General features: G+C 42.8%; 1 protein-coding gene across 2 annotated transcripts in view; it reads right to left on the bottom strand.

Moving 5' to 3' along the window:
* Positions 1-867: 867 nt before the first annotated feature.
* Positions 868-27,338, bottom strand: part of TAC3 (tachykinin precursor 3) — a 211,697-nt gene continuing 185,226 nt past the window's right edge. For both annotated transcript variants that reach the window (XM_073576858.1, XM_073576859.1), the window contains exon 7: positions 868-1,483. In XM_073576858.1, the coding sequence (XP_073432959.1) occupies positions 1,465-1,483 (19 nt within the window). In that variant the 3' untranslated portion in view covers positions 868-1,464. The remainder of the gene's footprint in view (positions 1,484-27,338) is intronic.

Raw genomic sequence — 27,338 nt, 5'->3', positions numbered from 1 at the left:
TGATTCAGAAACACTTCTGGTACATTTTGCATTTTATACAATCTTGCTTTTAATTTATTTAGGAGGTCGTAATGGCACAGCAAATATAATAAACATAGACTAGGACTGCCCCATATGAGAATGCCTTGGCGCGGCGGGGTGGCTCAAAAAATTGATCAATTATTTGCTAAATGTCTCATTTTAAAGTACAGTTAGAAATTAATATGCACATATGCACTTTATGTATTGCATTCTGACCATAGGCCGTGCTGGTTTCTCCCCTTTCTTATTGATATTGGTTGTGGCTGACCACCACAGTTTGCCGGGCATGCTGAGTTATGTACGCCATTCTTTCTGTCTTTGTTGTGATTGATCTAGGCTGCTGTACACACATACAGCAGCTCTACCCTGCCCCAGGCTCTATTTGATTGTGCACCTGTGTCTCGGCCTGTTTCACCCTTCATCTGTGGTTGCTGGTTTGGCAGTGTGGAGGCTAGACCTGAGATGTCCATGTCCATGACCTGGTCAGCCTTCATCTGCGCTCGCCCTTTCTGGCGCCATTTGAGTGATTCAGAAACGCTTCAGGTACATTTTGCATTTTATACAGTCTTGCTTTTAATTTATTTAGCAGGCCATAATGCCACAGCGAATATAAAAAACATAGAGTAGGACTACCCCATATGAGAATGCCTTGGCGTGGCGGGGTGGCTCAAAGATTTGATCAATTGTTTGCTAAATGTCTCATTTTAAAATACAGTTAGAAATTTATATGTGCATATGCAGTTTATGTATTGCTTTCTGACCATTGGCAGTGCTGGTTTCTCCCCTTTCATATTGTTTATAACAAAGGGTACTTTATATTCACAGAAAAAGACTCAACGCAGAAGATAATATGTAAAAATATTGTTATTATTTTTGAACGGATTATTTCCTGTTGAAGCTACATTGTATCTGGTATGGCTGAAAGTCTGACCTTTCCAAAAGCCAAACCCTCAAGCTTCTTTCTTGTTTGCATCCTTCATTTTCAAGGCACCCGGCTTCATCAATCGTCAAACTTTCTGTAATAGTCAATCACTTGAAGGACAAACTATGGAAATTAAATTATGCAAGGACAGCATTATCATTGTCTCAGTGTTCACCAAAAATAAATTGCCAATATTAAAATGCTACTCACAGAGATCAGAAAAGATGTGGCAAGTGTAAACTACATACATGATATGACCAACACATGGGCCAAACTATATGCAGATGTATATGTTACAGCTCAGAAAGACATCACTACAGTTCATATGTGTCATTTGTCCTTTTGCTTGATATGTGATGCTTTAATAAGTTAGCATGATGGGACACAGCCACACAGAGGAGGGTGAAGCTATATAGAAACATATGTGGGGCTTTTCTCCAGTGATACAAAATAAGAAATCCAGCGTGGTTGGCATTGAACCACTGATGTTTATGTAGATGGGACCGTTTCTTCTGTCCATCCTATACTGAGTGCCTGAACCTGTTGACACAAAAATGCAACATATGTAGTCAATGCACAATACACAATTAGTACATTTATAGATTAGATTGTTGTGTTATTTAAATAATTTATCAATAGCGAATATTATCTCTAAATACACCAACGTAAATTTAGAATGCACAGCTGTTGTAATGTGTCTGTATTGTTTTACCCACAACTTCTATCAAGGATGTATTCTTAAATGAACTATGACTGTAAGTTATTGTATTATTACTTTAGTATGGCTGCAAAAAGACACATCCAATAAATTGCACTGGTGGAGGGTAGAGAATGGATGGAAAAAAGTAAAAAGGGGGAGAGTTAAACCTTAGAAAATATCTCTAATATTCAGAGGAATGAAGAAAAAACCTGAAAGGCTATGAACACCTTAGTAATTTTCATAGTAATTTTTCCTAGTAATGGCAGATGTGTGTGACCAGTGTATTACTGTCTTCATTAGCTCTCATGAATCAGCTCAGCTTCATTCCTGGATTATTTCCCCTTCTTCAGTTCATGAAAGATCATGAGTTTTCTTCATTATCTACTGCCCTCTTTAATGACTTGAATGCTTTATCCCCTGTCTCTTTTTTGATCTGTGGTGTACAACCACACAAAGCTGCTATATTTAACAGCTTATGTGCACATTAGTTTTTTGCTGACGTGTACAGTTAACGTTTTCCACTGACAGCAAACTAAGACAATAAACATGGAAGAGCGCAGCATGAGAAGCACCAGATGGTTTAATTGGGATGTTACAATGAAAGGTGGGGCGATTAGCCTCTCACCTGGAAGGGTTGTGCACCCCTGCACCACTCCAGTAGGGACGTCTCCGTGTACTCCTACTCTGTAGCTCCGGAATGTTGTGTTTGAGTCAACATTATCTCCTAATATGATAGTTTCAAAAAATAGATTGGGTAATAACTTGAAGGACTCAAAAATTACTCAATTTTTTTCGGGTGGCTCCAGGGCGACACCCGAAAAGAAAAAGAGGAAAAGACAGGGTTGTAGAGGAAGTGGTAGAACCTCTCATAAATGTAGTTCAAGAAGACAACCAGACCCAAAAGAAGATGAAAGCAATTTAATAAGGAATAGAAATAAAGAGAATAGTAATATCGATTCAACCAGCATTTTCAATCTTTCCAGCTATGAGTTGAATAGTGGAGAAACCTCCCTCCTGAAAAATGGTCTTTCGTTTTGCCCTAATTCCATGTTAAATACTTTTAAGTTTTATTTCGACCTAAATTAATTCTTCAGGAAAATTACGATTAAGTTTCACTTTATCATAGAAGATAAGAGTAAGACTAGTTCAACTCCCTCGTTAGCTATAGAAGGCATTAATGGAAATAACCCCGTAACCCCTGACATTTAACTTGCACACGTACCAGTGAAGGGGACTTTAAATAATTTCTATCCCCTACACCATAAAGGTGCTCATGTTGTAACCTTCTAAAAATTGCGCTCAATTGAACACTTTAGAAAAGTGGACAATCTTAAAGTGGAAGAAAGGAAAGCAATACATCTCTAAAGGTACTGTCACACTTAGCGATGTACCAGCGATCCCGACCAGCGATATGACGCGGTCAGGATCGCTGGTACATCGCTAAGTGGTCGCTAGTGAGCTGCCACACAGGTAGATCTCACTAGCGACATCGCTGGGGACGGGGGTCGTTACTTAACTGTCACACCAGGCGATCCTGCGTCCTCCCGCCCGTGTCCACGTGTCGCTCGTCTCTCCACAGGAAGCGCCGCAGGAAGCTGACGACAAGAAACAGTCCAGCCTGTTCTCGCGCGATCAGCGATAAGCAGTGGGGGAGCGGGTTGTAGGTAAGTATCACACTAAGTGATATCGCTAGCAATATCGCTATAACGTTACAAGTTATAGCGATATTGCTAGCGATATCTCTTAGTGTGACATGCCCTTAAGGGAGAACAAAGAGATTATAATAAAAAATGCAGATAAGGGGGGTGGGGTCGTGATAATGGACAGGACCTGACATTTGAATGAGGGCAAACAAATTTTGGGTGATCAAGACTACTACCAGAAGTTAGATTCAGATCCTTCCATATCAATTCATTTGAATTATAATACTCTGGTAAAAAAAAAAAGCTTGGGAAAAAGGGATCCTGAACAAAAATGAGAAATTTTTTTTGCTATCCCCATTATAGAACACCCTTTTTTATTTCCTCCCGAAAGTGCACAAGAACGAAACCAACCCCCCTGGTCGCCCTATCATCTCGGGTATCAACTCGATAACTGCCAACTTATCACATTATGTTGATCTATTTCTTCAAAAGTTTGTATTGAATTTGGATTCCTATTTGAAAGATTGTTCTGAATTGATCAAATTAGTGAGAGACTTACCCCTCAGAGTAATTGTTTATTGCTAACCTTAGATGTGGCTTACTGTATAGCAATATTACTCATGATTTGGGTATGCAAGCAGTGGATCATTTTCTAAGTACTGACATATCCATGCTGGAGGATCAAAGGAATTTTATTTTAACAGCCATCAGATTTATCTTAAACAATAATATCTTCACTTTTGATGGCACAATATATAGGAAGGTCAGGGTCTGCGCGATGGGAACAAGATTCCCCCCAAGTTATGCCAACTTGTTTATGGGCCTTTTTGAATCCGATTTCATTGCACAGTGCCCCTGGCTTTGGGCCATATTAATTTCTATGGTCGTTTCATAGACGATCTGATTTTGATTTGGAATGGCCCCAAAAATTACGGCCCTCGATTTCATTGATGAATTAAATAGGAAGACATGGGGCTTATCATTTACAGCGTCCATGTCGAACACATCTATCCAATTTTTCGATCTCATTAAAGTGGATGATCTGGGGAGGTTGTCCACGTCAACATATTTCAAACCTGTTGATGTAAATAGCTATCTCAGGTTTGATAGTGGGCACCTCCCCAGATGGATTAAGAATATTCCATATGGCCAGTATTGGAGGTGTCATAAAAATTGCACAAATGATCAGGATTTTGTGAAGGAATCAGGAATTCATAGGCAGAGATTCCTACAGAAAGGATATCCTAAGAAATTATTAATAGATGCCTATAAGAGAACTCAACCCCTCACACAAGATTCTTGTATTGCAAAAATCCTGTCACGGGCGACTGGCCCTGCGTGATGCGACCCAACTTGCATGAGAGACGGGCTGGGAATCCCTGACTATGACATTAATAAAAAAATAAATGACTAAAGGGACCAATCCATATTTTCTTTGTGTTCTTAGGGTATGTTTCATGTTTCCACGGGCCGGATTACATGCAGATTGAACACTGCATACAGCCGTAGCGTTCAATCTGCAGCGTCCAGATTTATGAAATCCCGTCTCCACTATGCGTGCGAACACGCATCTGGCGGCCCTGCGTTTCCGGACATGTGGTGCCTCTTTTTAGACTGCGTCATGTCTGTTTACCTTGCGGCGACACTACGTCTCTGCAAGGTAAATAACACAGTCCTATGTATAGGGTGAGGTGATTCCGGATGTGTTCAATGACCACATCCGGAATCACTGCGAGTACAGAAGGGGGCGTCGCTTTGGGCGGAGCGGGGTTTCCACTTCGTCCAAAGCACCGACAATCTGGACCGTGGAGATGTGCCCTTATAGTTTTTGAATAAGAATTTTATATGCTACAGTTTAATCTGTTATTAGTATTTTTAGGTTGTGTATGATAAATATTTTGCAAAAAAATGTTTTGTAGGTGATTAGGTGGTTGAATCACTTTGAAATATATTATCTTTAGGTCAAATATTATATTTCATTTTATCATTATACGCTATATTTTACATATTTTTATATTCATATATTATATTTTATATCATTTTACTTGTGGATCTTTTTTTATTTAATTTTTTTTATTTTAGAATTTTAGTTTTTGATTTTAATTGCTGCATTCCTGATAGCTGACCGCTTGTGTCCAAAGGATTAATCGACATCATTGAATGCTTCCATCCTATTGGTCACTACCCCTATTTAATGTGTCACTTCCTACACTGTTTGTAAATCCACCTGAGGAAGATAGCGGTGCGCTGCCGAAACGCGTAGTGGTCTAATAAAAGGTTTGTTTACCACTAATCCATTGTAGTGTGCTCTATAGCCATAGCGCTCCTTAAATTGACCACATACAATATATATTTTTTCCAAAAAACTGAGAGCATACTGACATATTATATTATGTTAGAGTTTGCGGATCGCACCAAATGTAAATTATGAGAAGGTGCGATCGCAACCCGGGGTCCACCGTGCAGTATTGGAAAAACCATAGAAAAACCGCAGCTAGAGGACAATGGCAGAGCATAGCCGCGTCACTCGGTGTGAACAGAGTGCAAGGTGCCTGACTCTGTTACTCCACAGAGCAGTAAGAAAACTGAGAGCACTCTAAGCTATGCCCTGTTAGACCTCACAGAAGCATAGTGGAATTGATGCTAGTGTTCACAAAGCTCACAGGAGGTTGTTAAGTAAGAGGAGTCTGGCGCCCAATCAGTGTCTGCTTCACTCTCACCGCATGTAGTGAACATCAACAACAAGTTGATGTTTTGAACTTTTGACTTTCAGGCTCCTTATCTCACAACGACTACTGTTTAGAAAGTGAGACTCCCATCGTTTCATAGACAATCATCTTGGCTATCACATACATAAATTTGACTTGTAACTATTTAGCATATGATTAGTTATGCAGATTCTTGTTAGGTCACTGCATTATTTCTGTTTTGCTCCTAAAAATCAACGTTTTTATTTTTATTATTTTGTTAGTAATATGTAAATCCACCTTTGGCTTTCCACAGTGCTTGAATTCTTCTGGGCATGCTCTCAATTAGATTCCAGCATGTCTCGACCAAGATCTGATCCCAAGTCTCTTCTACATGTTTGCAAAGTTGGTGCATACTGGTCAACTCACTTGGGATTGTATACAGTTTTTTATTTAATTCAACTTCAATTCTACCCATGAGTGTTCGACTTGGTTGAATTGCTTCCAGTCGTTGTTGCACTGAAACACTACATCGTCCTTTTTATACCCATAGTATTCGAGTGTAAGAAGCACCTCATCTTCTAGGATACTCACATATAGCTCAGCATTGAGACCACCATCAATCCTGGTCAAGTATCCAAAACCTTTGGCTATGAAACAACCCCATATCATCAGGCTCCCTCCACCGAACTTGACAGTTTCTTCAATTTTCGAATCCATTAGCCCCTTTTTCCCTTGTTTCTTCCAGACCCATTTGCACCTATCAGTGGCTAGTCTAGTGACTTTCATCTCATTGCTCCAAATCACCTATTTCCTATCTTCTACTGTCTACTTTTCGTAATTTTTTTGCAAACTTGAGCCAAAGCTTGTTAACACGATTTTGAATTTGAGGCTTCTTCACCTTTTGTCAGTCACCATAGAAGTACTTTGTTACTACATCTTGCATCCCAGGTGATTTTGTGGATTCAGCAGCGCGGACTGTGGCACATCTTGCTTCCCATATTCTCTGGCAGTTTTTCCACTTTGGAGTGGTCGGTGGAGGTCCTGCAGCAGCTGATACTGTGTTATGTCTTCAAGCCAGTTGTGGGTCACACAACTGGAATAGGTGAGTGGAACTGCATTACACCACTCACATCGTAGTGTCACTAGTGATAGGGCACTATTGCGCCTCTTGTTCCCCCACCCTTTTTGTATTCAAACAGACATCTGTCTGAGATTGTTTAGTGAATTCTTCATTGAGCAGGGAGTTGGACACGCAGACCCTGGAGGTCCTTTCCAACTTTACCATTTTATGATTATATGAATATGCATCATACGAGCCACCTGCACTGCTGACAGACCTTGTGATAAGATGACTTGTTGACTCCGATATTTTGCCTGGACATCCAGCTCTTGGCTTTTCAATGGATGGACGAACTTCATTTCTTATTCTTTCATGGCACTTACATGATGCAGTTTGGCAATTTTCTTGATCAAGAGACCACTATTGATGTGCTGGATGATACTCTCTTTTCTTGGGAAATCTTCTTCTTTGATTTGATCCAGTGACCTTTCGCTTGAGAATCAACCTAATAACACACTGAGCAGGTTGTAATTTGTAGTATACAGGAAGAAATTTTTTTTTCTACTACCAGCAGCAAAGCAATAACATTACAGTGACCTGACAAGATTCTGCATAAATAAGCATATGCAAAATACAGTAGTTGCAAGTCAAATTTATGTATGAGATAGCTGAGATGATTGTTGATAAAATGATGTGAGTCTCACGTTCGACTCTGTCGTGGATGGTGACATATGGAGCCTAAAATCAAAAATTCAAATCATTGTTATCCTTTTGCTCATCAGTATAACCACCTCATGTGAGTCCCAGGAAAGTGAGTGCTGACACTGTTGGAACAGGGTCGACAATGCAGCTGATTATAAGTGTTTTTATTTTAATGGGGCCAAACATGAGGAATGAGAAAGTGTTGTAGTAACAGTGGACAATCCCTTGAAAATATATGCAGCAACTTATTTTTACATAATAAAAATGTTCATCCTTATCAGCATTTTCAGACCTGTCTGAAAAAGATATCATTTGCATATACCCTTAAGATCTGCTTCAAATAATTAACATGTACTCTATTCACCCGCTGGAATTTTTTAAAAACTGTAACATAGTAACATAGTTTTGAAGGCTGAAGGAAGACCTTATGTCCATCTACACTCACTGGCCACTTTATTAGGTACACCATGCTAGTAAGGGGTTGGACCCCCTTTTGCCTTCAGAACTGCCTCAATTCTTCGTGGCAGAGATTCAACAAGGTGCTGGAAGCATTCCTCAGAGATTTTGGACCATATTGACATGATGGCATCACACAGTTGGCGCAGATTTGTCGGCTGCACATCCCTGATGCGAATCTCCCGTTCCACCACATCCCAAAGATGCTCTATTGGATTGAGATCTGGTGACTGAGGAGGCCATTTGAGTACAGTAAACTCATTGTCATGTTCAAGAAATCAATCTGAGATGATTCGAGCTTTATGACATGGCGCATTATCCTGCTGAAAGTAGCCATCAGATGTTGGGTACATTGTGGTCATAAAGGGATGGACATGGTCAGCAACAATACTCAGGTAGGCTGTGGCGTTGCAACGATGCTCAATTGGTACCAAGGGGCCCAAAGAGTGCCCAGAAAAAATTCCCCACACCATGACACCACCACCACCAGCCTGAACCGTTGATACAAGGCAGGATGGATCCATGCTTTCATGTTGTTTACGCCAAATTCTGACCCTACCATCCGAATGTCGCAGCAGAAATCGAGACTCATCAGACCAGGCAACGTTTTTCCAATCTTCTACTGTCCAATTTCGATGAGCTTGTGCAAATTGTAGCCTCAGTTTCCTGTTCTTAGCTGAGAGGAGTGGTACCCAGTGTGGTCTTCTGCTGCTGTAGCCCATCTGTCTCAAAGTTCGACGCACTGTGCGTTCAGAGATGCTCTTCTGCCTACCTTGGTTGTAACGGGTGGCAATTTGAGTCACTGTTGCCTTTCTATCAGCTCGAACCAGTCTGCCCATTCTCCTCTGACCTCTGGCATCAACATGGCATTTCCGGCCACAGAACTGCCGCTCACTGGATTTTTTTTCTTTTTCGGACCATTCTCTGTAAACCCTAGAGATGGTTGTGCGTGAAAATCCCAGTAGATCAGCAGTTTCTGAAATTCTCAGACCAGCCCTTCTGGCACCAACAATCATGCCACGTTCAAAGGCACTCAAATCACCTTTCTTCCCCATACTGATGCTCGGTTTGAACTGCAGGAGATTGTCTTGACCATGTCTACATGCCTAAATGCACTGAGTTGCCGCCATGTGATTGGCTGATTAGAAATTAAGTCTTAACACACAGTTGGACAGGTGTACCTAATAAAGTGGCCAGTGAGTGTAGTTCAGCCTATTTTTATTGCAGCTGCTCTGCATTGTTGATCCTGGGGAAGGCAAAAAACCCACAGAGTAGAAGCCAATTTTGTCCATAGGGAAAAAAATTCCTTCCCCTAAGCTGGGTCAACCATCTACTTATTATATTCTGTTATTCGTTACCTTCTATACTGTTACTCACAAGAAAAGCATCCATTCCTTTCTTAAATTCATTCAGTGAGTTGGCCATCACCACTTCCTCAGGAAGAGAATTCCAGAGCCTCACTGCTCTTACCGTGAAGAACCCTCTTCTATGCTGGTGCAGAAATTGTCTTTCCTCCAAACGAAGAGAATGCCCCCTTGTTCTTGTCACAGTCCTTGGTACAAACAGTTCATTGGAGAGATCTCTGTATTGCCCTCTGATATACTTGTACATATATATTAAGTCTCCCCTAAGTCTTCTCTTTTCTAGAGTAAATAGAACTAATTTTGATAACTTTTCTGGGTATTGAAGTGAACCAACTACATTTATCATTTTAGTAGCCCGCCTTTGAACCCTTTCAAGTTCAGTGATGTCTTTCTTGAGCACCGGCGTCCAAAATTGCACACAATACTCCAAGTGTGGTCTGACGAGTTATTTGTACAGAGGAAGAATTATGTTTTCATCTCATGTCCCCAAACCTCTTCTAATGCATCCCATGACCCTATTTGCTTTGTTGGCAGCTGCCTGACACTGGGCACTCCAATTTAGCTTCTTATTGACTAAGATGCCTAAGTCTTTTTCTATGTCTGATTTCACCAGCAGTTTCCTATTTAGTAAGTAATTGTAGCATCTGTTTCTCCTTCCCATGTGCATTACCTTACACTTATCTGTGTTAAACCTCATTTGCCATTTTTCAGCCCAATTCTCCAATTTACTCAAATCTGTCTGTAGTTGCAAACTGTCCTCCTTTGTGTTAACTACCTTACATAGTTTTGTATCATCTGCAAATACTGATATTTTACTGTATAAGCCATCCACTAGATCATTAATAAATATATTAAATAGTAGGGGGCTCAATACAGAACCCTGTGGTACCCCACTAGTAACCCTGGCCCAATCTGAGTATGCACCATTAATAACCACTCTTTATTTTCTATCACTAAGCCAGCTACCTACCCATCTACACACATTTTCCCCTAGCCCAAGCTTTCTCATCTTGCTTACCAATCTTTTATGTGGGACAGTGTCAAATGCTTTTGAGAAGTCGAGATAAATGACATCCAATGATTCTCCTTGGTCCATTTGAGAGCTTACATCCTCATAGAAGGTGATCAGGTTAGTTTGACAGGAGCGATCCTTGATAAATCCATGTTGATATGGAGTTAAACATTTATTAACATTGAGATATTCCATAATGGTATCCCTTAGAAACCCTTCAAAAATTTTACCCACAACAGATGTTAAACTTACCGGCCTATAGTTTCCAGGTTCCCTTTTACACCCCTTTTTGAATATTGGTACCACATTTGCTTGCCGCCAATCAAAAGGAACAGACCCTGTTTCTATAGAGTCTTTAAATATAAGGAGTAGAGGCCTGTCTCTCACATTATTTAACTCCTTTAATACCTGAGGGTGAATGCCATCAGGGCCTGGTCATTTGTCAATTTAAATCTTACTAAGGCGGTTCTGCACTTCTTCCTGGGTTAGGCAGGTAATACTTAATGGGGAGTTTACATTATCACTCTGCATTTCCCCTGGCAAATCCTTTTCCTGTGTGAACACTGTTGAGAAAAAAGTATTTAAAACATTTGCTTTTCCCACATCGCTCTCTATGATTTCACCCTCATTGTTCTTTAAAGGGCCGACACCATCAATTTTAATCTTTTTACTGTTTTTATAATTAAAGAATAGTTTAGGGTTTGTTTTACTTTCCTTAGCAATGAGTCTCTCAGTTTCCACTTTTGCTAAATGTATTTGTTTTTTACACATTTTATTATTTTCTCTATAACTTTTTAATGCTTCGTCATTGCCTTCTTGTTTTAGCCACATTGGTGTTCTCCTGTTCCTAGCCCTTTTATTTCTGTATGGTATGGCTAGCTCGCAGTGGGCGTGTAAAACTGATTTAAATATTTCCCATTTATTTTCTGTGCTCCTATTTTTGAGGACATTGTCCCAATCAATTCGGCGAAGGTCCTCTCTAAGCTGATCAAACTTTGCTTTCCTGAAATTCAGCGTTTTTGTAACCCCCTTCCAGGGCACCTTATAGAAGGACAAGTGGAACTGTATTATATTGTGGTCACTGTTCCCTAGGTGCCCATCGACTCGTACTTCTGTTATTCTATCTGGCCTGTTGGTTAAAATTAAGTCCAGAAGGGCTGTCCCTCTAGTTGGGCCCTGCACAAGTTGTGACAGATAATTATCCTTGGTCACTGACAGAAATTGGTTTCCTTTCTGAGATACGCAGGTTTCAGTTTCCCAGTCTATGTCGGGGTAGTTGAAGTCCCCCATAATAATCACCTCATTGTGATTTGCTGCTTTGTCTATTTGTTTCAATAATACATTCTCAGTGGCTTCTGTTATATTTGGTGGCTTATAACAAACCCCTATGAGGATTTTATTACTTTTCCCTCCTTGTATCTCCACCCATAGAGACTCCACCTCTTCATTTCCCTCTTGTATATCTTCTCTTAGTGTGGGCTTTAAAGTGGACTTTATATATAGATAGACTCCACCCCCTTTCCTTTTTTTACGATCCCTCCTAAACAAATCATATCCTTGCAAGTTAGCCGCCCAGTCATAGCTATCGTCTAACCATGTCTCAGTTATTCCTACTATGTCGTATTTTTCCTCATACATTACCAACTCCAGATCTTCAATCTTATTGGTCAGGCTTCTTACGTTGGTCAGCATGCAGGAAAAAAGTTTTGCTTCATTTTTCTTAGCTTCCTTCTGAGTACCCTGTCTTGGGTCCTCTTTACCACATCTAGTATCCTTGATTAGTTTGTCCATCTGCTGCATGTTCTTGTCTGCTGTTTTTCCTCCCATCCCCTCTTCTTCTAGTTTAAAGCCCTCCTGATGAGTGTGGCAAGTCTTCTGGCGATTGTGTGTTTCCCAGGCTTTGTGAGGTGTATCCCATCTCTTGCGAGAAGTCCATCGTAGAGGTAATTCACGCCATGGTCCAAGAATCCAAATCCTTTCTGCCTGCACCACCGCCGTAGCCAGTTGTTCACCTCTAGCATCCTATTCCATCTTCTGATGCCATGACCATCGACTGGGAGGATTGATGAGAAAACAACCTGTATGTTCCGTTCCTTTATTTTCTTCCCCAGAATTTCAAAATCTTTGCAGATAGTTGGTAGGTCATTTCTTGTTTGTGCCTACATGTATCAGTAGGAAAGGGTAGTCGTCCTTGGATTTGAGGATAGTTGGTATCCTGTTGGCCACATCCTTGATTTTTGCTCCTGAGAGGCAGCATACTTCTCGTGCGGTTATGTCCGGCCTGCAGATAGTTGCCTCCGTGCCTCTTAGTAGTGAGTCGCCCATAACTACCACTCTTCTTTTCTTTCCGGATGCACTGCTTGTTGCTCGTGAGTGTTTTTGAGTGTCATTTGTTTCCGCTTTTGTTGACAGAGTAACTTTTGTTGATAGTGTGTCTTCTCTTGTAGATACGGTATCATCCTGAGCTGTGCCATTTTCGTTCTCCAGCATGAGGGCTTCATATTGGTTGCTAAGCTGTGTGGGTGGTGATGACCACTTGATCCGTTTGCTTCTTTTCGTCACATGGCTCCACTTTTCATCCTCTGTATGTGCTCTGAAGCTTTTCTCACTTTCCAAATCCTGCTTCTGCTTCATCCAAGAAGTCCTCATGTTCTTTAATTACCTTCAATGTTGCTATTCTTTCTTCCAGTCCCTGCACCTTTTCCTCTAAGAGGGCAACAAGTTTGCACTTCTGACAGGTAAAGTTGAGTTTTTGGGCCGGAAGATCCGTAAACATGTAGCATGTGTTGCAGGTGACCATGTGGATTTTCTTCTCTTCCATATTGCTGATGACCCGGCAAGTCCCAGCGATCGATCAGCTTAAGGCGACTCTTCTTTTCCCAGAATGCACCGGAAATATGCAGATGTAGGAAAAAAAGTTCCAAAAACTCCTCATACTGTAGGGGAAAAAATGCACGTCACTTATTTGAAGCAGTTTCTAATGGAAACCTTCCCAAGCTAGTCCCTGTCCAATCAAAATGCTGCAAAAACACTTAAAAAAAACTCATTCAAAACCATTTAAAACCTCCCCAAAAACTGATTCAGGAAACACTTCAGAAAGAGAAAAACCATTGTATTCACTGATAAGGAGTTTCCTGAAATGGTTTCTGCTTGAAAACTCTTTTTAACTCTGGATAAACTAAGTCTAGAAAAAAGGTTAGAGGGCACCACAAAGGGATACACAAGAAGTCTGTAAAAAACAAGCCATAAAGAAAGAGAAAAAGCTACAGACTTAAATCAGGATCACCTGAATGAACAAATAATTTAATTGGATACAAAAAAGGACATAACCAATTTAAAAACATTTAAAAGTCAAGAACATGACAGATCACAAACCCTATTAGCCCAGAATGGAGCTAAAAAGACCCCCCAAACAAATGCTGCACATATACAGTGAGAAAAAGCAGATATTCCATATAGCAATACAGAGTCAGACAAATAGTGTAAGTGTCAATTGAAATAGCTTACAGACTGTAGTCAATAAAATAGCTGGTTAATTCTGCCCAAAAAAAGGTAAAGGCAACACTTTATCTAACACCAACATATTGCTAGGAACCATAGTAGTACACAATGATAAAATCCTAATGGCTCCAAACACCGTGTGTGGAGTAATTGCACAGAATCCACAATACAAAGGAATCAATATTCACAAGAAATGCTTGGGTAAAAAGTACCAAATGACATGCATAGAGAGAACAGTTCACATAGATAATATACTTATCCCATCAAATAAAGGCTAGATGCGGTAACCTATACATGCCTAGTACAGGGGGAGCTTGTAGAGACGCCCGACGCGTGTCGCCACCGCTAGGTGGCTTCGTCAGGGGCTAAAGGTTACACCAAAAAGTATCCTATAAATACCTAATAGATTAGACGATAGGATGCAGCTGCAACGTTACCTCATCGGTCACCTGTTTCAGACGCGGCGGTAAGGCGATCAAACGGAGTCCATGGCAACGTGTATACAGCACACTTGATTGGCAAAAGATCCCGGAAGTAAATATCATGTTCACAAAGTTCAGAAACGCTCAGTGCATGGATCATAGCTTGGTCGGCGCTTGCATAATCACACCGCGCCTCCCAGCAACACAGACCTTAACAACGGAAGTGCGTCACTAATTAGAAATGGAGTCCACAGTAATGCAATGGACACATAGTAACTATTCAACGCGCAGTTCCTGACCTGTTCAGCGCTTGCGCAGTCACATCAAACCTTCCAGCAACACTGACATTGAGGGCGGAAGTACGTCATTAGTTGGAGTAGTATCCATAGTTACAGGAAAGAGATACAGATAATGTCTCGTGACATGCAACAGTATCAATTTCATAGAGGAAAAGCCAAACAAAGAGGGCTATTTATACAGTGTTATTACCCATCATCAAATATAGAGACACTCGATCGCTTGTATGCTGTGCGCTTGATATAATCATATATACATCACCATATACCATGGCTGGAGGTGAAGTAATGCGCATGTCAGGATAGAATCGGCGCCTGCGCAGTAACATAGTGGCTAGAGGTGTACATACAAAGTGTCTCAATGCATACGATTTTGATTTGTATGGCAAAAGATCAGAAAGCAATAAATATGCAATGTCTCACAATCTGATCACCTATATGAACAATCAAACACCGATATACTGAGCACTACGTACGGCGACAAAGACAGTTGTCGTATAGAAGGACTGAAAATAGTCAATGCGCATGTCAAGATGTAAAAAACACTTGTACAATGACATGATAAGAATGTAGTCCATAGTTACAAGTAAAGCACACCCCGCGTTTCCCATGACCCACAGGGGTGTCTGTTAAACAGCAAAAAAGAAAAAGAGGTGTGTAAAACTGCAATCGAGTGTAAAGATAGAGCACAATTGTCAATGAAGTAAGCACTTAATGCCGTTACATATAGTTTGCCCGTTGAAGCTGAAAAAACTTCACAGCACTTATCTGAACTGACTCAGCAATGGAGCGACTTTAAATAGTGATAAAATCAATGGAATCATTGATATAATCACACAAGTTCCCCTAGCGTGCCTTATTATCAGTGACGGATGTCATCGTCACGGCATATACTTAAATAATCTCTCCTCCAAATTATTTGAGTATTGGCATCGTCCATATCTGTTTAACCCCTTAGTTGCTGCTGTAAAAGTGTCTACATCAAATAGATGTTTAATAGATTGTGGGGGCTTCCGCTTTAGTCTAATTGACACACTAAGATCATGATTGTGTGGTCCTGATGTTTGCCATAGCAGTTCAAGGACAAATAACGGCCTCAGAGTCTCCCGGCTATAGTGGTCAGTTCAGAAGTTAGGCAGACATGTGGGAAATGTTGTTTATTAATGTTTTTCTGTGGTATGGCTGTCTGGATTAAAGGGATAATCATTGAAAGTTTGAAAATTTGCAATTTTTTTTTACATTTTTGTTAAGTTTCTGATATCTAATATATTAAAGCTCAAGTGTGTGTATGTATGCGTGTATGTCCGGGATTGGCATCCGCACCGTCGCAGCTACAGCCACAAAATATAGCACGTCTGGACCCTGAGAGCGTCCTAGGCTGTGTTGTGAGGTGAAATTTTAACCCCGCGCGTTCCAATTCACCAATTTTGCCCCTATCTACATAATGGGGAAAAAGTGTGTGTGTATCAAGCCCCCGCCCCTCATTATGATGTCATAATGGTTGCCATGGCGATACTGATATCATCATAGGTTGCAAGCCCTGCCGCTCAATATGATATCATAATGGTTGACTATGGGATGGAGGATGTGTGATGGGTATATGGGCACTGGACTATGGGATGGAGGATATGTATGATGGGTACATGGGCACGGGACTATGGGATGGAGGATGTTTGATGGGTATATGGGCACTGGTCTATGGGATGGACGATATGTATGTCGGGTATATGGGCATGGGACTATGAGATGAAGGATGTGTGAGGGGTATATGGACACTCGACTATGGGATGGCAAATATGTACGATGGGTATATGGGCATGGGACTATGAGATGGAGGATGTGTGATGGGTATATGGGCATGGGACTATGGGATGGAGGATGTGTGATGGGTATATTGACACTCGACTATGGGATGGAGGATGTGTGTGATGGGTATATGGGCATGGGACTATGAGATGAAGGATGTGTGATGGGTATATGGGCACTCGACTATGGGATGACGAATATGTTTGATGGGTATATGGGCATGGGACTATGGGATGGAGAATAAGTATGATGGGTATATGGGCATGGGACTATGGGATGGAGGATGTGTGATGGGTATATGGGCACTCGACTATGGGATGGAGGATATGTATGATGGGTATATGGGCATGGGACTATGGGATGGAGGATGTGTGAGGGGTATATGGGCACTCGACTATGGGATGGCGAATATGTACGATGGGTATATGGGCATGGGACTATGAGATGGAGGATGTGTGATGGGTATATGGGCATGGGACTATGGGATGGAGGATGTGTGATGGGTATATTGACACTCGACTATGGGATGGAGGATGTGTGTGATGGGTATATAAGCATGGGACTATGAGATGAAGGATGTGTGATGGGTATATGGGCACTCGACTATGGGATGACGAATATGTATGATGGGTATATGGGCATGGGACTATGGGATGGAGAATATGTATGATGGGTATATGGGCATGGGACTATGGGATGGAGGATGTGTGATGGGTATATGGGCACTCGACTATGGGATGGAGGATATGTATGATGGGTATATGGGCATGGGACTATGGGATGGAGGATGTGTGATGGGTATATGGGCACTCGACTATGGGATGGAGGATAGGTATGTTGGGTATATGGGCACGGGACTATGGGATGGAGGATAATTATAATTTTGTTATAACTATCCACAGTTGGTTACTATGCCCAGGCAGTGCTGGGCTCTTCAGCTAGTTTTTTATAAATAAACACAAAACTTATCAACCTAAATTTACCATTATCATGAAGTATAATGTCTCACGAAAAAACAGTCTCAAAATCAATGGGATTTGTTGAAGCATTCCAGAGTTATCACCACATAAAGTGACATTGGTCAGAATTTAAAAAAATTAAAAGCTGCAGGGTTGGAGATTTAATACTGCATCTTTTCAGAAGATTAGATGGAGATGAGAAAAGAGAGCAAGGTTAGACGCTAACTGCTCTATAGAAATCAAAGAGCTAGGAAGAGATGACTGGCATCTCTCTTCTGAAATGTAGCTATGGGCTCATACCCATCAACGTTAAAAAAAAAAAGGTCCAATATTGGTCCCGAAAAGTGCGATGAGTGTAATGCAAGCGTCATTCTATTTACATGTGAATGCAATCCTATTGAAATACGATTTTAACATGAGCTTTTACATTGTGCAACTATCTATTTAATTTACACATAGTTTTCCAAGGAAATGTTCTTCAAGATATATATTGTAAGGTAGCGCTTGTCATTAAGGTAGGGGATACTCGCTAGGCAGCCGATTAACCAGGTCCGGCACAGGTTTCTCAACATAACTCAGTCCATGCGGTTTATTATTCAGCATAAACCATCAACAGCAACATAAAGTTCATATCAGATCAGCATAGCTATGGCCGGTACACAGGCTCTCTAGCCTCACAGTTATATCCCCCTGTCCGGGTTACCTCATGGCTCCTTCTCAGTGCAGACACGTCTCCACATGCACTCAGGAAGGCAGACACATCTTCCTCAGTTGACCTCACGTCAGCCAGATGAGACCTTCCATATGGACCAACCAGGTCCAAGCATTCACTCATGTGACCTACCCTGGTCACCTTATATGGTCCATAGCCACGCCCACCAGATCACATGGCTATGACCTCATCTCAGGTCCTTCAACCATTCATACTCATATACTTTACTATGGTGTTATAGACACCCGCCCATAGGTGGGTTTGTAGGTGATTGATCCTACCCATCTCACCAATCACCTGAAGGCTTCTCCCTAACACATTGGAACAAAAGATCAGCTCTGCTGATCAGCACATAATCAAGCCTTCATCGCAAGGCCACCCACCTTGGGATACATAATGGTCCTTTAGCACCCTACTCCTGTTACCACACTGGATGTGCCTGTACACCCATCTTGGGACACCCACACAGTGCCCCCTAGCGGACACAGTGGTCACTACACCACAATATATATAGTGAGGCAGTGACCCGTTACAGCTAGGGGGCACTGTTTGTTCTCTCCAGAATACGCACAGAGGCATACTAAGGCGATGGGAATGCGTTGCGGTCACAGGCATAGTTGGGATTGCAATGTTGAAGCAGTGACCAATGTCACAGGTAGAGGCCACTGTGTAGTCTCCCCAGGATATGCACGGAGGTGTATAAAGGCCATAGCTGTGCATTGCAGTCATGTGCGTAGCTGTGACTGCAATGCAGACTGATAATAAAAGTGTTAGTCTTGGACATGTTAGTGTCCAAGGCAGAGGTGCAGAAAACCTGCTCTGGATCTTGTGTTTGAAGCAGACTGAGGGATAGTAGTTTGTGCAGTCTGTTCCATTCTGGACCCAGGTTTTCCATGTACCTGCACCCATAGACAGTCCTGTGCCTGAAGGAAGGACTGGCGTGTGTCACAGCTGCAGACAGGAGGATGTCAAGGTCTGTGTACGGCTGTGAGTAGAGACTGTGATACAGCAGTGCAGGACATCCACAGGAGTAGCAGTAGTTTATGCAGTCTGTTCCATTCTGGACTCAGGTTTTCCATGTGGAGGGAAGCCACAGGTTGCTATGTTAAAAACCCTGCAGGAAAGGGTTAGTGAGTGCTTAGTGAGTCTCAGGTGTGTCAGGGCCAGAGAGAGGCCTGGAAACCCACAGCGTACACAGTGGTGCTACTGTCCACAATGACTGGTCACAGATGTGGATAGGTCTTGGGCCCGGACGTGAACTGGAGGTAGACTGTCCTGTGCCCGAAGGAAGGACTGGCGTGTGTCACAGCTGCAGACAGGAGGATGTCAAGCTCTGTGTACATCTGTGAGTAGAGACTGTGATACAGCGGTGCAGGACACCTCCAGAGGAGAACTAGCTTGTGTAGTGACTGCAATCTAAAAGATGCTGTATACTATGAAGCACTATTAACTGGTGTGAACTGAACATTAAGATTAGTTGCACTTGTGTGAATATGGACTTTTGTGTGTGAAGATAACACATTAAAAAGACTTTTGTGTTTGAATTTTGTGGGTCACTGCCTCTTCATTGCGTACGGTGCTGCCGATACCTTACAATTAAAATATATATATAATAGCTGAAGAGCCCGGTGCTGCCCGGGCATAGTAACTAACTGTGGATAGTTATAACAAATTATAATTATCCTCCATCCCATAGTCCCGTGCCCATATACCCAACATACCTATCCTCCATCCCATAGTCGAGTGCCCATATAACCATCACACATCCTCCATCCCATAGTCCCATGCCCATATACCCATCATACATATTCGCCATCCCATAGTCGAGTGCCCATATACCCATCACACATCCTTCATCTCATAGTTCCATGCCCATATACCCATCATACTTCTCCTCCATCCCATAGTCCCGTGCCCATATACACATCATACATCCTCCATCCCATAGTCAACCATTATGACATCATAATGAGCGGCAGGGCTTGCAACCTATGATGACATCAGCGTCGCCATGGCAACCATTATGACATCATAATGAGGGGCGGGGCTTGATATACACACACTTTTTCCCCATTATGTAGATAGGGGCAAAATTGTTTGGTGAATTGGAACGCGCGGGGTTAAAATATCGCCTCACAACATAGCCTAGGACGCTCTCGGGGTCCAGACGTGTGACTGTGCCAAATTTTGTGGCTTTAGCTGCAGCGGTGCGGATGCCAATCCCGGACATACATACATGCATACATACATACATACACACACTTGAGCCTTATATAATAGATATATATATATATATATATATACTAGCTGAAGAGCCCGGCGCTGCCCGGGCATAGTAACTAGATTTTTTAACCAGCCACCGGTGCGGGCCTGGTTAAAAATCTTCGACTCTATCATCGCCCCAATCATCCTGTATGGCAGTGAAGTCTGGGGTCCTCACACCTACCCAGACTGGTCAAGGTGGGATTCAAGCCCAACAAAAATATTCCACCTGGAATTCTGCAAGCACCTTCTCCAAGTCCATCGGAGCACCTCCAACAGTGCTTGCCGGGCCGAGCTGGGCAGATTCCCTCTACACCTAACTGTTCTAAAGAGGGCACTGTCATTCCGGGCTCACCTACGGAGGAGCAATCCAAGCTCACATCAATATAAAGCCCTGACACATGTAGGTGAAACAGAAAAACCAGGACCCTCGGAACAGCTCACCCAAACCCAACCTGACCAGAACACCAATCATCGCAACCTGACAAAAGCCGGAAACAGGAAGATGGTAGACGAAGGCCAGGAGAGGTACGTAAGTGACTGGAAGAACTACATCATCAGCTCACAGAAACTGACCATGTACCAGAGTCTACAGAGAGACAGACTACAGACTGGCCCTATATCTGGAGAAACTCCCGGACCCCAGAGACAGCAAGATCCTGAGCCTGTATAGACTCAGTGCTCACAGTCTGGCCATCGAATCGGGCCGACACAGGCAGAGCTACAAGCCCAGGGAGGAAAGACTGTGCCAACACTGTGACCAGGAGGCCCTGGAGGATGAGACCCACTTCCTGCTACACTGCTCCAAATACTCAGCATTGAGGGACACTCACTTCAGGAGACTCTCACATCTCTTCCCGGATTTCATCACCATGAAGGAGATAGAGAAAACATATATCCTGCTGGGGGAAGAAGAGAGAGCAGTAGAGATAGCAGCGCAATATGTGAGCGAATTTCATAGACTGCGAGAAAGAGAACTATGATATGCCATGGACTTCTATGGCCCCCACCCTGGATATGCCCCATTCCCCCATCCACCTTCCCTATGCTATGGACTTCTATAGTCCCATCCTGGATCTGCCCCATCCACCTTTCCTACAACCCCTACCCAACATCCCTACAGTCCCTATCCCCATTCCCTTCTGTACACTTGCTTTGGCAAAACTAATGTGTATTTAGTCCTGCCAATAAAGCTTCTTTGAATTTGAATTTGTAACTAACTGTGGTTAGTTATAGCAAATTATAATTATCCTCTATCCCATAGTCCCATGCCCATATACCCATCAAACATATCCACGATCCCATAGGCCCGTGCCCATATACCATTACACATCCACCACCCATAGTCCCATGCCCATATACCCATCACACATCCTCCATCCCATAGTCCCATGCCCATATACCCATCATACATATTCGCCATCCCATAGTCGAGTGCCCATATACCCATTACACATCCTTCATCTCATAGTCCCATGCCCATAAACCCATCATACATATCCTCCATCCCACAGTCCCGTGCCCATATACCCATCATACATATCCCCATCCCATAGTCCCGTGCCCATATACCCGTCATACATATCCTCATCCCATAGTCCCGTGCCCATATACCCATCATACATATCCTCCATCCCATAGTCCAGTGCCCATATACCCATCACACATCCTCCATCCAATAGTCAACCATTATGACATAATAATGCGCGGCAGGGCTTGCAACCTATGATGACATCAGCGCCGCCATGGCAACCATTATAACATCATAATGAGGGGCGGGGCTTAATACACACACACTTTTTCCCCATTATGTAGATAAGGGCAAAATTGTTTGATGAATTGGAACACGCGGGGTGAAAAATATCGCCTCACAACATAGCCTAGGACACTCTCGGGGTCCAGACATGTGACTGTGCCAAATTTTGTGACTGTAGCTGCGACGGAGCGGATGCCAATCCCGGACATACACACACTTGAGCTTTATATATTAGATATATATATATATATATATATATATACTGTGTGTATATATATATATATATATACACACACACACACACACACACACACATGCACACAGGGTGGGCCATTTATAAGGTTAGACCTGGGTAGGCCATTTTTATGAATACACCTAAATTAAATGGGAACGGTTGGTGATATCAACTTCCTGTTTGTGGCATGTTAGTATATGGGAGGGGGAAAACTTTTCAAGATGTGTGGTGACTATGGTGGCCATTTTGAAATCGGCTCTCCCAGGTGTATCCATATAAATGGCCCACCCAGGTGTATCCATATAAATGGCCCACCCTGTATCTCTCTCTCTTTTTATATATATATATATATACTGTATTTAATTATGCAGAGAGAGATTAGATAGATACAGTTTGATACATTTGTGTTTTGCCCTCTTCCTAATTTCCTATTCTGTTGCATGTTTGTCATACTTAAGTGTTCAGATCACCAAACAAATTTAAATATTAGACAAAGATAACACAAGTAAACACCAAATTATGTTTTTAAATGAAGGTCTTTATTATTAAGGGAAAAAGAATCCAAACCTACAGGGCCCTGCGTGAAAAAGTTATCCCCCCATCATAACACATAAATTAACTGTGGTTTATCACATTTTTGGGAAGCAAAGTTCAAATTCCCTAGCCACACACAGGCCTGATTACTGCCACATATGTTCTCAATCAAGAAATTACTTAAAGAGGACCTGCCTGACAAAGTGAAGTAGACAAAGGATACTCAAAAGCTAGACTTCATGCTCCAATCTAAAAAAAGGATGCGCCTTTTCTGAGGCAGCTGAGAGCTGATATTTTTAGCCTGGGAGGGGGCCAATATCCATGGCCCCTTCCTAGGTTATTAATATCAGCCCGCAGCTGTCTGCCTAGTCTTCACAAGTTATTAATTATAGGAGGACCCTATGTCATTTCTTTTTTGGCTCCCCATTATAATAACCAGGAAAGGCTAAGTATAGAGCTGTGAGCTGATATCAATAGCTTATGAAGCTCAATGGGTATTACCCCTTCCCAGGCTATAATCATATGCCCCCAGCTGTCCACTTTCCCTGTGCTGGATAAAAAAATGTGGGGGGACCCCATGCCAATTTTTTTAAAAAACATTTATTTAGCAAAAAAAATACACGTACAGTAAGCTACATGGGCAAAGCACTCATTATATTGCACTTAGCCTCACTTTTCCCTGGTGCGGTGGCATGTGGGGTGGTAGAATTGGGGTTGATGTCAGCTTTGCATTGACAGCTGACATCAAGCCCAGGGGTTAGTAATAGAGAGGTATCTGTAAGACAGTCCCATTACTAACTCCATAGTCAAATTGTAAAAAGAAAATGTAACACCCAGAATAAAGTCCTTTATTTGAACAAATGACACAGACTCCTTTATCGACTCTATATTAACCAAAATCAGTTATACTCACCTTACACCCAAATCCATTGAAGCCCATGTCTCCTGTAAAAAAATAAAATAATAAAACAGCACCATTCTCAATTATTGTGAAGACAATAATTCATTTGTTTAGTGAAGCATCTAGCTCTGCTACATCTAGATGGTAGGATGCATTGTTGCATGATTCGACTATACAACCTGCCACCCAGCAGAGATACTGAGCTATGCATGCTTGCGCAGCTCAGTGCCTCACGTGATAAAGGGGACCATATCCAATGAACCACTTTGACCTCACTAATGAGAATGAGAAAGTTCTCACGCTCGCAGTGCCATCAGAAAGATCATCGGAGTACAGATCTAGATCAACTCAATTACATTAGCACAGGACACCATTCTGCGAGGGAGCACAGGAAAAGTAAGTAGAATTGTTTATTTTTTATGTGTGCAACATGATGGGGGCCATATATACCAGGATGGGGATGGGGGCCATATATATCAGGATGTTGATGGAGACCATGTATACCAGAATGGAAATGGGAGCTATATCTACCAGGATAGTGATGACCAGGTTTATCAGGATTGGTAGGAGGGGCCATGTATACCAGGATAGTGATGAGGGAGACCATGTATATCAGGATAGGGAGGAGGTGATCAGGTATACCAGGATGGGGATGAGGTGACCATGTATACCAGGATGGGGATGAGGGGACCATGTATACCAGGATGGAGGTGAGATGACCATGTATACTAGGATGGGGATGATGTGACCTTGTATACCAGGATTGGAATCAGGGGATCATTTATATCAAGATTAGGATGAGGTGACCATGTATTCCATGATGGCGATGAGGGAATCATTTATATCAAGATGGGGATGGGGTGACCTGTATACCAGGGTTGGTATGGAGGAGGGCATGTGTATCAGGATTGGGATGGGGGGGTCATGTATACCAGGAAGGGGGGGCTATATATATACCAGAATGGTGAAGAGGGGCCATATACACTAATATGGGACCAGTGTATACCAGGATGGGGGTCATATATTCCAGGAAGGGAATCATATACCTGGATAGGGACATATATATTAATTTTTTTCTATTTTTCTCCTCTAAAACCTAGGTGTGTCTTTTGGTCTGGTGCTTCGTATAGTCTGAAAAATATGGTAATTGCTTTTCCTATAAATTAGTTTTTATTACGTAAAAAAGTGCAAAAGCATAAAAAAATGATATAAATGAGGTATCGCTGTAATCGTACTGACCTGAAAAAAATAAAGTCGCCTATTCACTTTCCAGCTCATTTAGATAATCTCACAGGTTCCTGACCCACTGATATAGAAGGCTTAGCTGGTATAAACTGTAATGGGGTCTACCAAGCTGGGGTACCTCTTTCAGTACCACCCCGTGTTTTCGGAGGTCCACTCTGCGTTGGCTGGAGTCTGAATGAATGACGCTGGCTGTAATTCCTCTGAGTGCATGGGCGCATATAAAAGATCACTGCTTCTCCATGTATTTCCAATCTGACAACACTTTACTCACAGGACACAGAATATATCACACAGATACAGAGGGCCGGCCAATAGACAAGCGTCAGGCCAGACATGCATTACAAAAGCAGCAGGTGGCCGGAGCCTGCGGATGTTTACTGTGGAAATTACAAAGGTGGGGGGAGGGGGGACAAAAAGGGGAATGCTGATACATTAGGGACATGCATCTCTCATAGAACCTATTATACATCCATATAACTGCACAACATATTCTGGGTGCTAAGTGGTTCTGTAACATGTAACACGGCTCCCCTTTTCAGCGACGCGATCGGCATACACAGTCTGATCCTCAATGGATCGGTTTGGGGATGACTGAAGTTTATGGGGTTGGTACAAGTTCCGTTTGTCGACTTAGTCCATCGGCGTTACCGTTTTGTTTGCCGGGTCTGTAGTGGATGGAGAAGTCCAGAGGTTGTAGGGCTAAACTCCACCGCAGCAATCTGGCGTTGTCTCCGGAGACCCGATTACGCCAGACAAGGGGATTATGGTCCGTTAGAAGGGAAAACTGTCGTCCATACAAATATGGTTACAACTTCTTGAGTGCCCATACTACCGCCAGGCACTCCTTCTCGATGGCCGCATAGCTTACTTCATGGGGCAGTAGTTTCCGACTCAGGTAAGCTACCGGGTGTTCTTGGCCGTCCGGCCCGACTTGGCTCAGTACTGCCCCCAATCCAAACATAGAAGCGTCCGTATGAACAAGGAAACGTTTAGTTGGATCGGGTGCGGCCAATACAGGGGTATTGTTGAGGGCGTCCTTTAGTTGCCGGAAGGCTTCCTCACACTCCGAGGTCCAGGTTACCTGGTGGGGTTGGTTCTTACGGGTCAGATCAGTGAGGGGCTTGACTACGCTGCTGTAATTGGGAACGAATTTCCGGTAATACCCCGCTGTCCCTAGAAACGCCATGACCTGGGTTTTAGTGCGTGGGATGGGCCATTTGGCTATGGCCTCAATCTTGGCTGGTTCTGGTCGCTGTTTCCCACTTCCCACCCAATGCCATAAATACTGAACCTCTGCTTTGCCCACGTGACACTTGTTTGGGTTCAGGGTGATTCCGGCCTGGTGGATCCTGTCTAGGTGATTTAGATGCTCTGACCATGTCGCACTGTAGATGGCGATGTCATCCAGGTAGGCACAAGCATAGTCCTGGAGACCATCCAGAAGCCGGTCAGCCAGCCTTTGGAAGATCGCCGAGGCATTCTTCATCCCGAATGGCATAACTCGAAACTGGAATAAGCCGAACGGGGTGACAAATGCCGACTTGGGAATAGCGTCAGGACTAAGGGGAATCTGTCAGTAGCCTTTGAATAGATCGATGGTGGTCAAATATTTTGCCCCCGCCAGCCGGTCTAACAACTCATCCACACGCGGCATGGGATATGCATCCTTCACTGTTTTCTCATTGAGCTTACGATAGTCTGCACAAAACCGTGTAGTCCCATCCTTCTTGGGCACTAACACTACGGGGATGCCCAGGGACTATCTGACTCTTCAATGACCCCTAAACGCAACATATCTTGTATCTCTTGTCGCATCCCCTCTCGTACAGACTCAGGGACGCGGAAGGGGTTTTGTCGCAAGGGGGTCTGATCCTGGGTCTCAACCTTGTGTTGTGCCAGGCGAGTGTACCCCGGTCTCTCTGAAAACATCCTCTGTCGCAGCCTCAACAACGCCTCAGCCTGCTGTCTCTCCCGGGGGCCTAGGTCTTCACCCAAGTGTACATGGTCCCATGTTTTAGACTGAGTCCTTTCCCCTAAGACATCCGGCAAGGGAAGTCCGGCTAAATCCTCTGCATCAGGTGCACAGATGGCCACTACCTCTTCAGGGCGCTCCCGGTAGGGCTTCAGCATATTCACGTG

This window comes from Dendrobates tinctorius, unplaced genomic scaffold, assembly GCF_039654945.1.
Source record: "Dendrobates tinctorius isolate UK_male_01 unplaced genomic scaffold, ASM3965494v1 ptg000051l, whole genome shotgun sequence".
NCBI classification, from domain to species: domain Eukaryota; kingdom Metazoa; phylum Chordata; class Amphibia; order Anura; family Dendrobatidae; genus Dendrobates; species Dendrobates tinctorius.
The sequence above is the reverse complement of the archived record's forward strand: the minus strand, read 5'-3'. Positions and strand labels throughout refer to the sequence as shown.